The sequence below is a fragment of the Ascaphus truei genome, chromosome 16 (genome assembly GCF_040206685.1).
Source record: "Ascaphus truei isolate aAscTru1 chromosome 16, aAscTru1.hap1, whole genome shotgun sequence".
NCBI lineage: Eukaryota > Metazoa > Chordata > Amphibia > Anura > Ascaphidae > Ascaphus > Ascaphus truei.
Genome location: NC_134498.1, coordinates 49,176,116 through 49,192,125, shown reverse-complemented (window position 1 = coordinate 49,192,125; position 16,010 = coordinate 49,176,116). Strand labels below are relative to the sequence as shown.

Genomic DNA, 16,010 nt, shown 5'->3' with positions numbered 1-16,010 from the left:
GGGGTGAGAGGAGCAGGGGGTGGGGGGTGAGAGGAGCAGGAGGTGGGGGGTGAGAGGAGCAGGGGGTGGGGGGTGAGAGGAGCAGGAGGTGGGGGGTGAGAGGAGCAGGGGGTGGGGGGTGAGAGGAGCAGGAGGTGGGGGGTGAGAGGAGCAGGAGGTGGGGGGTGAGAGGAGCAGGGGGTGGGGGGTGAGAGGAGCAGGGGTGGAGGGTGAGAGGAGCAGGGGGTGGGGGGTGAGAGGAGCAGGGGGTAGGGGGTGAGAGGAGCAGGGGGTGAGAGGAGCAGGGGAGGGGTGAGGTGCAGGAGAGGGAGTGAGAGATGAGCAGGGGGTGACGTGCTGGGGAAGGGTGAGAGAGGTGCAGGGGTAAAGTTTGGGGGAGGGGGTGAGAGAGGAGCAGGGGGGTGAGAGAGGAGCAGGAGGTGAGAGAGGAGCAGGGGAGGGGTGTGAGAGAGGTGCAGGGGGTGAGAGAGGAGCAGGGGAGGGGTGTGAGAGAGGGGCAGGGGGTGAGGTATAGGGGAGGGGTGAGAGAGGAGCAGGGGGAGAGGTGAGAGAGGAGCAGGGGGAGAGGTGCAGGGAGTGAGAGATTATCAGGGGAGGGGGTGAGAGAGGTGTAGGGGAGGGGGTGAGAGGTGCAGGGGAAGGGGTGAGAGCTTCAGGGGAGGGGGTGAGAGAGGTTCAGGGGGGGTGAGAGAGGTGCAGGGGAGGGGGTGAGGGAGGAGCAAGGAGAAAGGTGCATGGGGTGAGAGAGGTGCAGGGGAGGGGGTGAGAGAGGTGCAGGGGAGGGGGTGAGAGAGGAGCAGTGGGTGAGGTGTAGGGGAGGGGTGAGAGAGGTGCAGGGGAGGGGGTGAGAGAGGTGCAGGGGAGGGGGTGAGAGAGGAGCAGTGGGTGAGGTGTAGGGGAGGGGTGAGAGAGGTTCAGGGGAAGGGGTGAGAGAGGAGCAGGGGAGGGGGTGAGAGAGGAGCAGGGGGAGAGGTGCTGGGGAGGGGTGAGAGAGGTTCAGGGGAGGGGGTGAGAGAGGTGCAGGGGAGGGGTGAGAGAGGTTCAGGGGAGGGGTGAGAGAGGTTCAGGGGGGGTGAGAGAGGTTTAGGGGAGGGGTGAGAGAGGAGCAGGGGAGGGGGTGAGAGAGGAGCAGGGGAGGGGGTGAGAGAGGAGCAGGGGAGGGGGTGAGAGAGGAGCAGGGGAGGGGGTGAGAGAGGAGCAGGGGAGGGGGTGAAAGAGGTGCAGGGGAGGGGGTGAGAGAGGAGCAGGGGAGGGGGTGAAAGAGGTGCAGGGGAGGGGGTGGGAGAGGAGCAGGGGAGGGGGTGAGAGAGGTACAGTGGACAGGGTGAGAGAGGAGCAGGGGGAGAGGTGCAGGGGATGAGAGAGGAGCAGGGGGAGAGGTGCAGGGGAGGGGCTGGGGGAGGGAGAGGAGGAGGGAGCAGTCAGGGGGAGGAGGAGAAGAACCAGGCGATGGAAGAAGAAGTGGAGGAGGAGGAGAACCTGCCGCCGCCGGGGATGCGGGACAGCCTGCTCGGGGGAGCCCCGGAGGGGGGGGCAGCCCCGGAGGGGGGGGCAGCGGTGCCGGAGAAGGAGGGTGCCCGGGACCGGACCCCGGAGGGGGGCTTCGGCTGGGTGGTGGTGCTCGCGGCCACCTGGTGCAGCGGCTCAATCTTCGGCATCCAGAACTCGTTCGGGATCCTGAATGTGATTCTGCAGGAGGAGATGGAGGGGGGCCAAGGGGTGGACTTCAAGACAGGTAAGTGCCCCCCACCGGGGCAAATACTGCCAGGGACCTTACCGGGGCAAATACTGCCAGGGACCTGCCCCACCGGGGCAAATACTGCCAGGGACCTTACTCACCGGGGCAAATACTGCCAGGGACCTTCCCCACCGGGGCAAATACTGCCAGGGACCTTCCCCACCGGGGCAAATACTGCCAGGGACCTTCCCCATCGGGGCATATACTGCCAGGGACCTTACAGGGGCAAATAGTGCCAGGGACCTTCCCCACCGGGGCAAATACTGCCAGGGACCTTCCCCACCGGGGCATATACTGCCAGGGACCTTACAGGGGCAAATACTGCCATGGACCTTCCCCACCAGTGCAAATACTGCCAAGGACCTTACACACCGGGGCAAATACTGCCAGGGACCTTACGGGCAAATACTGCCAGGGACCTTACAGGGGCAAATACTGCCAGGGACCTTACAGGGGCAAATACTGCCAGGGACCTTACAGGGGCAAATACTGCCAGGGACCTTACAGGGGCAAATACTGCCAGGGACCTTACAGGGGCAAATACTATCAGGGACCTTACCGGGGCAAATACTGACAGAGACCTTACTCACCGGGGCAAATACTGCCAGGGACCTTACCGGGGCAAATACTGACAGAGACCTTACTCACCGGGGCAAATACTGCCAGGGACCTTACCGGGGCAAATACTGCCAGGGACCATACCCACCGGGGCAAATACTGCCAGGGACCTTCCCCACCAGGGCAAATACTGCCAGGGACCTTCCCCACCGGGGCATATACTGCCAGGGACCTTACAGGGGCAAATACTGCCAGGGACCTTACCCACCAGGGCAAATACTGCCCTGGGACCTTACTCACCGGAGCAAATACTGCCAGGGACCTTACAGGGGCAAATACTGCCAGGGACCTTACAGGGGCAAATACTGCCAGGGACCTTCCCCACCAGGGCAAATACTACCAGGGACCTTACCCACCAGGGCAAATACTGCCAGGGACCTTCCCCACCAGGGCAAATACTGCCAGGGACCTTACTCACCGGGACAAATACTGCCAGGGACCTTACCCACCGGGGCAAATACTGCCAGGGACCTTCCCCACCAGGGCAAATACTGCCAGGGACCTTACCCACCGGGGCAAATACTGCCACAGACGTTACTCACCGGGGCAAATACTGCCAGGGACCTTACCCACCGGGGCAAATACTGCCAGGGACCTTACCCACCGGGGCAAATACTGCCAGGGACCTTACAGGGGCAAATACTGCCAGGGACCTTCCCCACTGGGGCAAATACTGCCAGGGACTTTCCCCACTGGGGCAAATACTGCCAGGGACCCTTTGGGGGATATTTCCTAGTCGCTCTACTGTGAAATCGCAGCAAAAACAGCGCAAAGAACAGCACCAGATTCATCGGGAAAACCGCCAACTGCTTTCAATGGGATTCTCTGCCTGTGATAATCCTGGTGCTGTTCGTGTTCTCCACCTTTGCAGCCAGGAGACTTTAGTAATTACCCCCAGTATCTGGGGCAATTAATGATGGGCATCTCCCCCACAGGGGCAGTTACTGAAAAACACACCTTCAACAGGGAAATTATTTACAGGCACCTCCAATACTAGGAAACTTCTATGTCCCAAAAGGAGTGAATACAGACATCTAATGCACAGAAACCCTTGTACTTATCATCCCCTCCTAATACACAGAGATCAGGAACATACACCTCACCCCCTCCTAATACACAGACATCAAGGACATACACCTCTCACCTCATAATACACAGACATCAGGGACACATAGCTCTCACATATCCTAATACACAGACATCAGGGACACATAGCTCTCACATCCTTATACACAGACATCATGGACACATAGCTCTCACATCCTTATACACAGACATCATGGACACATAGCTCTCACATATCCTAATACACAGACATCAGGGACACATACCTCTAACCTCCTCCTAATACCCAGACATCAAGGACACATACTTCTCACCCCTCCTCCTAATACCCAGACATCAGGGACATATACCTCTGATCCCCTCTTCCTAATATACAGACATCAGGGACACATACCGCTCACTCTCTCCTCCTAATACCCAGACATCAGGGACACATACCTCTAACCTCTTCCTAATACCCAGACATCAGGTACACATACCTCTCACCCTCTCCTCCTAATACACAGACATCAGGGACACATACCTCTGATCCCCTCCTCCTAATACACAGACATCAGTGACACATACCTCTCACCCTCTCCTCCTAATACCCAGACAGGGACACATACCTCTCACCCCCTCCTAATACCCAGACATCAGGGACACATACCTCTCACCCTCTCCTCCTAATACACAGATATCAGACACACATACCTCTCACTCCCTCCTAATACACAGGCATCAGACACACATACCTCTCACTCCCTCCTAATACCCAGACATCAGGGACACATACCTCTCACCCTCTCCTCCTAATACACAGATATCAGACACACATACCTCTCACTCCCTCCTAATACACAGACATCAGACACACATACCTCTCACTCCCTCCTAATACACAGACATCAGACACACATACCTCTCCCCTCCTCCCTAATTCTGGGCCATACACTGGCATGCTGCTGATACCCCCTCCTCCCCAATTACAGGGCATCATTTAGGCAGGTCGGTAACCAGCTCAATGTCCTGTGTTCTGAACACATCATTAAGTAAAAATATATTTATTAATATGACATGATGCCACCTGCTGTGCCGGGCAGGCTGTGTGTATCTAATAGCCAAGAATGTGCTATACAAGGAGCCCCCCCACCCCTATATACACCTATATATAATGGGTGAAACGTGAGCTGCTTTTGCTTATGTATGTGCCACGGGTCACTCCGTGTTTCCAGGTGTATAGTGACTATAATCTTCAGAGACATTAGTGATTACCTGCTCATCCATCAATGAATTACCTTAATGCAGCAGGTTATATTCTGGTGGAGAACAAGCCAGGGAAAAGCACGTGTTGCTGCGTATAATGGTACTAAGTGTCAACGCGCTTCCATATCCTAAACGCATTCTGCGACCTCATGTTAGTAAAAGACTAGCTGGGCACACAGACGCTGCGTTGCGGCTACCGTTTCGCCATTACGGGGCCTGCGTGTTCGTACGCAAATTGGTGATTTAGCGCACAAAAATTGCGCTGGTGTGCGATGTGCTAACAAAACGAAATTTCTCAATCTGCGTCATTGGCTTAAAAAAAAATGTGTTTTGTTTTTTTTTGCCGCACAGAAACGGGCTGCGTATTAAAAAATGAACATTCCTGTGACCACAAATAAAAAGGAAAAGTCCGTCTCCAAGTTCAACCTGGCATAAACCAGAGCTGGGCAACTCCAAGGGCCACCAACAGGGCAGGTTTTCAGGATATCCCTGCTTCAGCACAGGTGGCTCAATCAGTGGCTCAGTCGAACGTAGCATAACCTGTGCTGAAGCAGGGATATCCTGAAAACCTGACCTGTTGGTGGCACTTTAGGACTGTAGTTACACACCCCTGGCATAAACCGTAAGATTTCTGTAAAGTGTGAAATTGCTATGTTCTGTATGTTTCATTGTATTGGTAACAAAATGCATTATTTCCACAGTATGGCTAGTATAAATAATATAACACTAATAATTCATATTTACTAACACAAGTTATAAATATAAAATATACATCATTCTGTTTTAATTTAAATTGTATCAATCCGGTATTTAACATGGGTGAAAAAAACATTTATAACGACAAATGATGTCATGTAGGAAGTCGTCAGAAATAGAACGCACATTTTATTGAGGTTTTCATTCCTTTTTGCCCCGAACTGTTGATGCACATATACAGGTAAAATAATTGTAGTACATACTTCCAGTGTTGCTTAACCTTTATTTTGAACAGGTGATGTGTGTAACGGGCTACAGGGAATTAGAGGAGCCGTCGGTAATTATTGTGGAACGTATATATATATATTTCTCCCTATTAGCAGATGCTTCGCACAGCTAGAAGTAAGTTTTCCTGTTGCAATCTTCTTCTCAGGAGGTCAGGGCACGAGACATTCAAAATGTGCTTTAATAACAGATTTTCAGTATAAATGAGTATATAGACGGCAGGTAAACATGCACGCCCCTCGGCAAAAGATTTATGTTCAATTCTGCACAAAGCAAACCACGTCTGCACAAAGCAAACCGCGTCTGCACTAAGCAAACCGCGACTGCACAAAGCAAACCGCGTCTGCACAAAGCAAACCGCGACTGCACAAAGCAAACCGGGTCTGCACAAAGCAAACCGCGTCTGCACAAAGCAAACCGCGTCTGCACGAAGCAAACCGCGTCTGCACGAGGCAAACCGCGTCTGCACGAAGCAAACCGCGTCTGCACAAAGCAAACCGCGTTTTCACAAAGCAAACCGCGTCTGCACAAAGCAAACCGCGTCTGCACAAAGCAAACCGCGTCTTCACAAAGCAAACCGCGACTTCACAAAGCAAACCGCGTTTTCACAAAGCAAACCGCGTCTGCACAAAGTAAACCGCGTCTGCACAAAGCAAACCGCGTCGGCACAAAGCAAACCGCGTCGTCACAAAGCAAACCGCGTCGTCACAAAGCAAACCGCGTCGTCACAAAGCAAACCGTTTGTTGCTGTCAATGGAATGGTTTTCCTTGACATAAAAGGGTCGGTGTGTGTTTGCAAGGAGGGCAATCTTACTACTAGAATACTTATATTTGGGAGGGTGGGGGGGTTTATTCATTAAACTGCGATAGCGTTGATCCTAGCACGATCAGTGGGAGCGTCCAGGCGACAGCGTCCTGATTAGCACTATTACGGTGACATAGGTGTGTGTGTTTTGCTGTTTGTGCATTCTCTGACGATCTGTTTTTTCCTGTGCCGAGAAATCAGGTCAGAGACACAAGAAGCGTGACATTGAAACTAAAAAACAACAACAGATGGTCACTAAATTGTTAGTTTAAAAAAAAAACTATTGCTAGGTGCCAGACGCTGAGATCATTGCTGCAGATCCAACGCAGAACCGGAAAGATGTGCGATTGCTCAACGGCTTCGAGTCGAAACTTTTTATTAGAACACCCAGCGCTGCAGGTCTGTCCTGCGAACCCTCAATACGCTGCACTGTACAGTATCAAACATACATTATAGTGCGGTTAATGGTGGGTATTATACTCACTTGTAGGATTCCCATCGTTGGAGGCGCCATTTCTCCTATTCATTCAACAGGGTGTATGGTTTTTTTTTATCAACAGCTTTTCCATACGGGACACTCAGAGATATAGGGTGTTGTACGTGGCCGTTGTGTTATTACCGTGGGGACACTCGTGGCAGTGGACTGGAGCTTTGCTAAGTGGAGATAGCGCTCACCTCCCTGTGTTGCTGTGGGAATGTGGCACAGTAGCTGGCTTCATTTCACGTGCACATCTGGGGCAGCTCTAAACCAAACAGCTGGTTTGGCTTTCTGAGGTGTTCCCCTCCTCACCATCACGCGTCCTGTGTGCCCTTAATGGGGACCTCATGGGGGAACGCCAGCGTGCGCGGCTGAAAGACGTGAGCTTGTCTGCATTTAGCTGCAGAGAGGGAACAAAGCCGCTTGCTTCTGCAGAACCAGTTTCCATTCCAAGATGTCGGAATAAACCTTTTCTGTCGTTTAATACAAGGCGTTCATTTCAGCGGGGGTCTGCATCTGCTACGAGACGCTGTGTGATTGGAACTTTGCAATCATTTGAGATTTGATTTATTCTGTGTCGTTATTGTTTCCTCTCTAACTCCTTCTTTTGCCCCACATAACCTCTCCCTATAACTCCTCCTATTGCCCCATATAACCACTCCCTATAACTCCTCCTATTGCCCCATATAACCACTCCCTATAACTCCTCCTATTGCCCCATATAACCGCTCCCTATAACTCCTCCTATTGCCCCATATAACCACTCCCTATAACTCCTCCTATTGCCCCATATAACCGCTCCCTATAACTCCTCCTATTGCCCCATATAACCGCTCCCTATAACTCCTCCTATTGCCCCATATAACCTCTCCCTATAACTCCTCCTACTGCCCCATATAACCTCTCCCTATAACTCCTCCTATTGCCCCATATAACCTCTCCCTATAACTCCTCCTATTGCCCCATATAACCTCTCCCTATAACTCCTCCTATTGCCCCATATAACCGCTCCCTATAACTCCTCCTATTACCCCATATAACCGCTCCCTATAACTCCTCCTATTACTCCATATAACCCCTCCCTTTAACTCCTGTTACTCCATATAACCCACACCCCATTACTCCTATTACCCCATATAACCGCTCCCTATAACTCCTCCTATTACTCCATATAACCGCGCCCCATCACTCCTCAGATTGCCCCATATAACCGCTCCCTATAACTCCTCCTATTACTCCATATAACCCCTCCCTATAAGCACTGTTCATGTTACATAGTGACGGCAGTGACATAACAGCGGTGAGAATTGACACTTGTATAATATCTGTCACCAGGTCTGGGGCAGTTTGCCAGTCTATGAATTGTCCAAATTGTGTCTGCGGTTCTGGGGTAATCATGTTTGCTGTGAATACATTGAATTTGAAACAATAAAACAAAGAGAAATATACCCTACTTGGGTTACCTTTTGCCTTTGTTTGCGATGTTGCTTTTATAGTCGTGAAGGGGTTAACAGACTTTATGCAGGTCTCTGTAAAGATGGCTACGGTGGTGTTTTTTTTCTTCATCACTTTGCCCTCTGACCCTTTAACATATTGTAGAGCAGCGTAAGTGAGTATTTCAGTATTAGGGGATACCTCTTTTATTTGGATTGACAATTAATATTATAAGACAAGCTTTTGAGAGTTCTCGTGTGTGTGTGTGTGTGTGTGTGTGTGTGTGTGTGTGTGTGTGTGTGTGTGTGTGTGTGTCTGTGTGTGTGTGTGTGTGTGTGTGTGTGTGTGTGTGTGTGTGTGTGTGTGTGTGTGTGTGTGTTCCTCATACCTTCATGTCATTGTGAAACTGGAGTCCACTTCGGATTTTCCATGTCGCCATTATACAAAGAGATACAGGAGTATTGTAACCTGCTGCCATCAGTACCGGAAAATCCGGACTGGACTCAGTCACACGATGGCTCGGAGCCAGGCTGGCGCTCCTGTTAAAAGCTCCGTATTTTTCTAATGAGACATGCAGCGGTTTTTCTAAGTGTCTTCCTGTCGGAGTGATGTTTCGGAGCCCCGTTGCATGAACTGTCCCTATGCCTCGGCCAGTAGCCGTTATGCCCCATGCAGCTCTACACCCAAAAGGGTTGCTATTGCATTGCTGAAATGCCACCAGCAGGGAAGAGGTTAAGTGCTAAATATTCAGCGACTCCGTTTCTGCAGTAACAGGTGGAGAAGGTGTTCTCGCTGGAGGCGGTTTCTGTGTCTCTCCCTCACTGGGAAGGTTGTACACTTCACTGTTTCAAACAAGCATTAGTGTAGGGGGGCTCAACTTCAGTCCTCAAGCCCCCGCCAACAGGTCAGGTTTTCAGGATATCCCAGCTTCAGCAGAGGAAGCTCAATCAGTCCTTGCTTCAGCACAGGTGGCTCAATCAGAGGCGCAGTCCTCTACTGAGCCTCTAATTGAGCTACCTGTGCTGAAGCTGGGGTAGCCTGAAAACCTGACCTGTTGGTGGCCCTTGAGGACTGTAGTTGGCCACTCCTGCATTAGTGAACACAACTGGCCTCTTAACTCCCAGACTGCCAGGGGAAGCTGCATTGTATTGCAAGGGCTCCCCCAGCAGAGCAAGGGTTAAAGGAGCAAAGGCTTACATCTGCACTGTGTTAGAGAAAGCTCTGCACTTAACCCTCTCACTGCCACAGCAACACCTTTCAAAACAAGTCCAAGAGTCTCAGGGAGAGGAGTCATTATTCAATGGTCACACTGTGCTGCTCCTGCTGCTGCTCCTGCTTATTGCACAGGTTTGCTTTTGAATTAATTTTTTGTTAATTGCTGGAAATAGATGAGGGGGAGATACAAATAGGGACAGATTGTTTTTAAGTGTGTGGGATACTATGATTTCCTTTCACCCCCTCTCAAAAAGAAACATTTGTTTGAAAGAGCTGGTGCTTTACTCCTCCAATTACCACTGTAACCCCTCCCTAACTCCTTCAATTACCCTCGTAACCCCTCCCTAACTCCTATTACCCCTATAACCCCTGCCTAATTCCTCCTATTACCCCTATATCTCCTCCTAATGCCCCTGTAACCCTTCCATAACTCCTAATGCCCCTAGCTATAACCCCTCCCTAACTCCTAATACCCCTACAAAACTTGCCCTAATTCCTAATGCCCCATATAAGTTATAACCCCATTCCTAACACCTACAATTACTCCATATAACTCCTCCTATTGCCCCATATAACTGGTCCCTATAATCCCTTCTATTGCGCCATACAACCGCTCTTATAACTCCTATTGCCCCATACATCCGCTCCCTATAACTCCTTCATTTGCCCCCATATAACCACTCCCTATAACTCCTATTGCCCCATATAACCCCTCCTTATAACTCCTCCTCTTGCCCCATAAACCCGCTCCCTGTTACTCATCTGATTGCTTTTTATAACTGTTCCCTATAACTCCTGTTGAAATTGGCCACATCTTTGAGCAGTGTGACCTTCTGCCAATATTTTGTGTAGCATGTTTAAAGACCCTCGCACACGTTTAATTAGGAGAGTGGATGGCACGTTAAGCAGGCGCCCCCGTGAGCCAAGACATTTTTCAGCTCATAACAAGATGTATTTGATAGTAAAGGCGCTTACCGCGGGATTAAAACTGGGCTGCAACCGAATTTTGGCAGATTTGACCAAATTCGAGATTATTACCAACCCAGCGGCTTTGAAACGTAACTCTGTGAGAGGGTGCATTGATTTGTTGAACATATTTCTCCTCTTTCACACTGAACGTTTTTAAACCTCTTTCTTCCTTTTTTATTCAAAATTTGCATTATCGTTTTCTAATCGGTGGAGGTTTTCTCCTAATCAGATGAGTCACCTCAGAGGTTGGGTTACAGTCATGGGAAGGAAGGCGTCTGTTGGTGATCTTGTAGTGTTCAGGCTCTAGAGCAGGGGTGTTCAAGCCCCCGTCCCCCCTGTTCCTCCCCCAACAGGTCTGGTTTTCAGGATATTCCAGCTCCAGCACAGGTGGATTGAGCCACCTTTTGCTGAAGCAGGGACTGATTGCGCAACCTGTGTTGAAGCAGGGATACCCTGAAGACCTGGTTGGGGGGAGGGGCTGGAGTTAAGCATCCCTGAACTAGAATACTTTTGCAATATTCGCAAGATTGGGTTCAGCTGATATCTGCATGTATGTATGTATGTCTTTATTTATATTGCGCCATTAGTGTACATGGCGCTTCACAGCAGTAATACACGTGACAATCATATAAATCACAATTTACAGATCATGGGAATAAGTGTAATTGTAGGGGAGACAGGTGAGAGGCAGGAAGGCCGGACAGCAGGAGGTTACAGTAATTGAGACAGGAGAGAATGAGGGCCTGAGTCAGTGTTTTAGCAGTCGAGCAACAGAGGAAAGGGCGTATCTTTGTGATTTTGCGGAGGAAAAAGCGACAAGTTTTAGATACGTTTTGAATGTGAGTGGAGAATGTGAGAGAGGAGTCGAGCGTGACCCCTAGGCAGCGTGCTTGGGCTACTGGGTGAATGATGGTACTTCCAACAGTAATGTGGAAGGAGGTAGTAGGGCCAGGTTTGGGAGGAAGTATGAGTAGCTCTGTTTTGCCATGTTAAGTTTAAGTCGGCGGAGGGCCCTCCGGGATGATATAGCAGAGAGACATTCAGAAACTTTGGTCTGTACAGCAGGTGTAAGGACAGGTGTCGAAAAGTAAATGTGTGTGTCGTCAGCATAGAGGTGATATTTGAAACCAAGAGATGTGATTAGGTCACCTAGAGAGAGTGTGTACAGAGAAAAGAGGAGAGGTCCCAGGACAGAGCCCTGGGGTACCCCCACAGAGAGGTCAATAGAGGAGGAGGAGGTGTTGGCAGAAGAGACACTGAAAGTACGATGGGAGAGGTAATAGGAGATCCAGGATAGAGCTTTGTTCCGAATACCAAGAGTATGGAGAATGTGAAGGAGAAGAGGGTGGTCCACAGTGTCAAATGCTGCAGAGAGGTCGAGTAATATGAGCAGAGTGTAATGACCTCTGTCTTTGGCAGCATGGAGGTCATTAGTTATTTTAGTGAGGGCTGTTTCAGTGGAGTGAGCAGTGCGGAAGCCATATTGTAGAGGGTCTAGGAGAGAATAGGTGTTGAGAAAATGGAGCAAATGAGAGAATACAAGACGTTCAAGGAGTTTTTAGAGGCAAAAGGCAGGAGGGAGACAGGCCGATAGTTAGAAAGACAGGTAGGGTCAAGCTTGCTGTTTTTGAGTAATGGTGTGACTGTTGCATGTTTGAAGGAGGAGGGAAAGGTACAGGGAGGAGAGGGAGGAGTTCAAAATGTGTGTGAGCGTAGAGATCATAGTAGGAACAAGAGGTTTTAGGAGATGGGAGGGAATGGAAGAGAACAGCAGTGCCACATCCTCCTCTGTGACAGCGGGAAAAGAGTCAAGGAAGGCAGGAGGAGAGTTAGAAAGAGGTGTAGGATGGGAGGTGGAAACAGAGGGGATTTCCTGACGTATGGATTCCACCTGTTCCTTGAAATAGTCAGCAAAGTCCTGAGGTGAGTTGGAGTAGGAAGTGGCAGCTGAGGGTGGCCTGAGTAGGGAGTCAAAGACAGAGAAGAGTCGGCATGGGTTAGACTTGTGAGTGTTGATTAGTGAACAAAAGTAGGTTTGTTTAGCCTGAGAGAGGGCAGAGTTGAAACAGGATAGCATAAATTTGTAGCGAAGGAAGTCTGCGAGAGTGTGAGCTTTCCTCCAGAGGCGTTCAGAGGAACGAGTGCAGGAACGCAGCATGCGTGTGGGAATTTAGCCAGGGTCTGGGGTTAGAAGGGCGAGAACAGCAGAGAGAAGGATAGGGCAAAGTTGTAGTTCTTGATCAGGTTGTCAGGGTCTGGAGCAGGGCTGAGAGAAGAGAGGGAGGAGCGTAAAGTGGAAACAAAAAATGGCAAGTTAATAGAGTGCAGAAGCGAGGGGTAGATGGTGATGGAGAAGGTAGGTATTCTCCGTAAACGGCATAGCTTCAACTTCTACAAAGTAGGGAGAAATGCGTTGTAGAGGCCAGCGGCAGGATGTTCAATACGTCCTCTAGTATTACTACACTTCATAATTGTTGTCCTGCCATTGGGTTCTTGGCTATTTTCCAGTTCTGTCGCCACGGGAACCAACACTCCCCACTTTTCATCCGGGCTTGTGACCGGCATTGGCTGGGTTGGGATGGAGAAGGGGAGAAGCGAGATAGAGAGAATAAGATGAGGTGATGGTCAGAGAGAGGAAGGGGAGAAGCGAGATAGAGAGGATGAGGTGATGGTCAGAGAGAGGAAGGGGGGAAATGGAGACATCAGAGAGAGAAAAGTGTTTAGTGAAAACCAGGTCTAGGTAGTGGCCATCCTTGTGGGTGCTGGCTGCAGTCCACTGTTGAAGGCCAAAAGAAGAGGTTAGAGAAAGAAAGCGGGAAGCCCAAGGGAGAAAGGGGTCATCAATGTGGCAGTTGAAGTCCCCAAGGAGAAGAACAGGGGAGTCTGAGGAGAGAAAGAAAGAGAGACAGGATTCAAAGTGAGAGAGAAAGGCAGAGGGGGGATGAGTAGAGGTAGGTGGGCGATAGATGACCGCCACGAGGATAGGGAGAGGAGAGAAGATCAGGACAGTGTGAGCCTCAAAGGAGGGAAAAACAAGAGATGGAGAAATAGGAAGGGTTCGGTAACGGCAGAGAGAGGAGAGCAGGAGCCCCACGCCTCCACCCCTGCCATCAGGGCGCGGAGTGTGGGAGAAGGAAAGGCCACCGTAGGAGAGGGCAGCTTCCAGAGCAGAGTCAGACTGAGTGAGCCAGGTCTCAGTTATAGCAAAGAGAAGCAGGGAGTGAGAGAGAAAGAAGTCATGCACAGAGAGGAACTTGTTAGAGAGGGAGCGAGCATTCCAAAGGGCACAGGAGAATGGGAATTCTCAGGCAAATTACTTTCTCTCGTTTTGCCTCCATAGACTTGGGCGGTAATTCAATATGGTGGCCGTCGGGGGTCATCATCGGACTATATTGAATGACCCGATACGTTGGCTCATGAATATATCATGGTCTCTCTGTGCTTGTTGGATTTTGCCAAGCAGACTGCAGCGCTACAAATCGGAGCAGCATTCCATCTCCAATATGTGTGCACCTGTAGTAGTGAATGGGGATATGGGAGATGTGATGGATATACACCGTGTTCAGGAGAAAAGGGGACCCCTTTGGTTTTTCCATCATATCTTCTATATTTCTCGCTCAATCCCCATGAAAATGTGCACAGTTGAAGATCTGTGATGTAGATTAACACTGTATAAGACACACAATGTAGACAATGAGCTGATGTTAACTAAATTGATGTCACTTTATTATATCAACAAGTCCCAGATACACTGCAGAGCTGTGTTCATTAAACAAGAGCTTCTTCGTACTGTAGCTTGTAAATATATTAAACTGTTGTAATGTAATCTGAAACACTAAGATTACTATAAAGTTTGAGTTCAAAGTGCCTGTTCTCCTGCTGAAACGCGCGCCACAGGACGAGAACGCCACGGTCTGATTGCATCATCGATAACGCGCTGCTCCCACTCCTGAACGCTATGAATTCGTTTTTTTTTTCAGTCCTAGCGACCGTCCTTCGTCAGGAAACATTTTACGGAAGCGTTTGGGAACATCATTCTGTCTCTGTCTCCAGCGCTATATAACGCGCTTATCTTCCGCGCTAAACACCGTTTTGTAACTGTGCACATGATGAGGTCATCACGCCGTCACCAATTCCAAGGAATATTTCTTAGATTATCAAATAATTCTTAAATGTAATAATCTCCTGGGACAGACCTATAATTGCTCAAATTTTCATAAAAATTGAGTGATTTTACTGCAAGATATGACGGAAAAAAGAAAAGGCTCCGTTTTATCTGAACACACTGTGCAGTCGAACTAGTTATAATAAGTGAATGGGAATAAGCGCTTCAAACATAAAAGTTAAAACAAGGAAAAGGAGTCCTTGCCCGCAGAGCTTACTATCTAAGTAGCAGGGAGAAGTTACAGAGGATAGTAGGAGCACGTTATATAATGAGGGAGCGGCTCAGTGAGTAACGCCACTGACTGGCAATGAGTGTGAAGCAGGGGAACTTGGTTCAATTCCCGGTGTCGGCTCCTTATGACCTTGGGCAAGTCACTTTATCTCCCTGTGCCTCAGGCACTAAAAACATAGATTGTAAGCTCCACGGGGCAGGGACCTGTGCCTGCAAAATGTCTCTGTAACGCGCTGTGTAAAACTAGCAGCGCTATACAAGAACATGCTATTGTTATTATTATTGTTATTATTGTTATTATTATTGTTATTATTATTATTGTTATTATTGTTATTATTGTTATTATTGTTATTATTATTATTATGTGTGTAAGCAAGGTGTGAGTACTTTGGAACTACTGATCGGCTACATTAAAAGGGTGAATTTTGAGACGGTCTTGAAGGTGGAGAGGGTGTTTGGTGGCTATCGAGGGAAAGGGCATTGCAGGGGTGTGGGGCAGTAAGTGAGAGGTTTTAGGGCTTTAGATACAAAAGGGGGTATACAGAAGACATCTTTGAGCAGAACACGAGATTTATACTGTAGTGAGAAAATAAGGCTGAGCTATATGGAGGGGCAGAGCCGTGCATAGCCGTGCATAGCCGTGCATAGCCGTGAAAGAGAGAAGGATGATATTGTAGGTGTTATAGGATTTAATGGGAAGCCAGAAGCATTTCAGCAGGAGAGTAGAAGACACATTTAGGAGGGAGTGAAATGATTGTACAGCAGCATTTAGGATAGATTGTAAGGAAGATGGTTACAATAGTCAAGGCAGGAGAGAATGAGGGCGTATCTTTGCAATGTCCCGGAGGAAAAATTGTCGGCATGAATGGAAGGACGGTGAATATTTTGTGATACAATTCGGGAAATTGCTAACTGTAACACTTATTAGCTGCTGCAGCAGTGGGACCCCCAACTCTATACTGTATGTTCATTTGGTAGTATCACGTCTGAGTGAGATTGGTGGGACTGCTGCTTTAATATTGTTTGCGCCTTGCCAGACGGGGCTCTATGGTTCGGTAAAGCCCTA

General features: G+C 49.3%; 1 protein-coding gene across 1 annotated transcript in view; it reads left to right on the top strand.

The window, feature by feature from the left end:
• The first annotated feature begins 1,426 nt into the window (after positions 1–1,426).
• SLC16A2 (solute carrier family 16 member 2) overlaps positions 1,427–16,010 on the top strand; it is an 85,503-nt gene continuing 70,919 nt past the window's right edge. Inside the window, exon 1 of the mRNA XM_075573515.1 lies at positions 1,427–1,735. Coding sequence (XP_075429630.1) covers positions 1,450–1,735 — 286 coding nt within the window. The 5' untranslated portion in view covers positions 1,427–1,449. The remainder of the gene's footprint in view (positions 1,736–16,010) is intronic.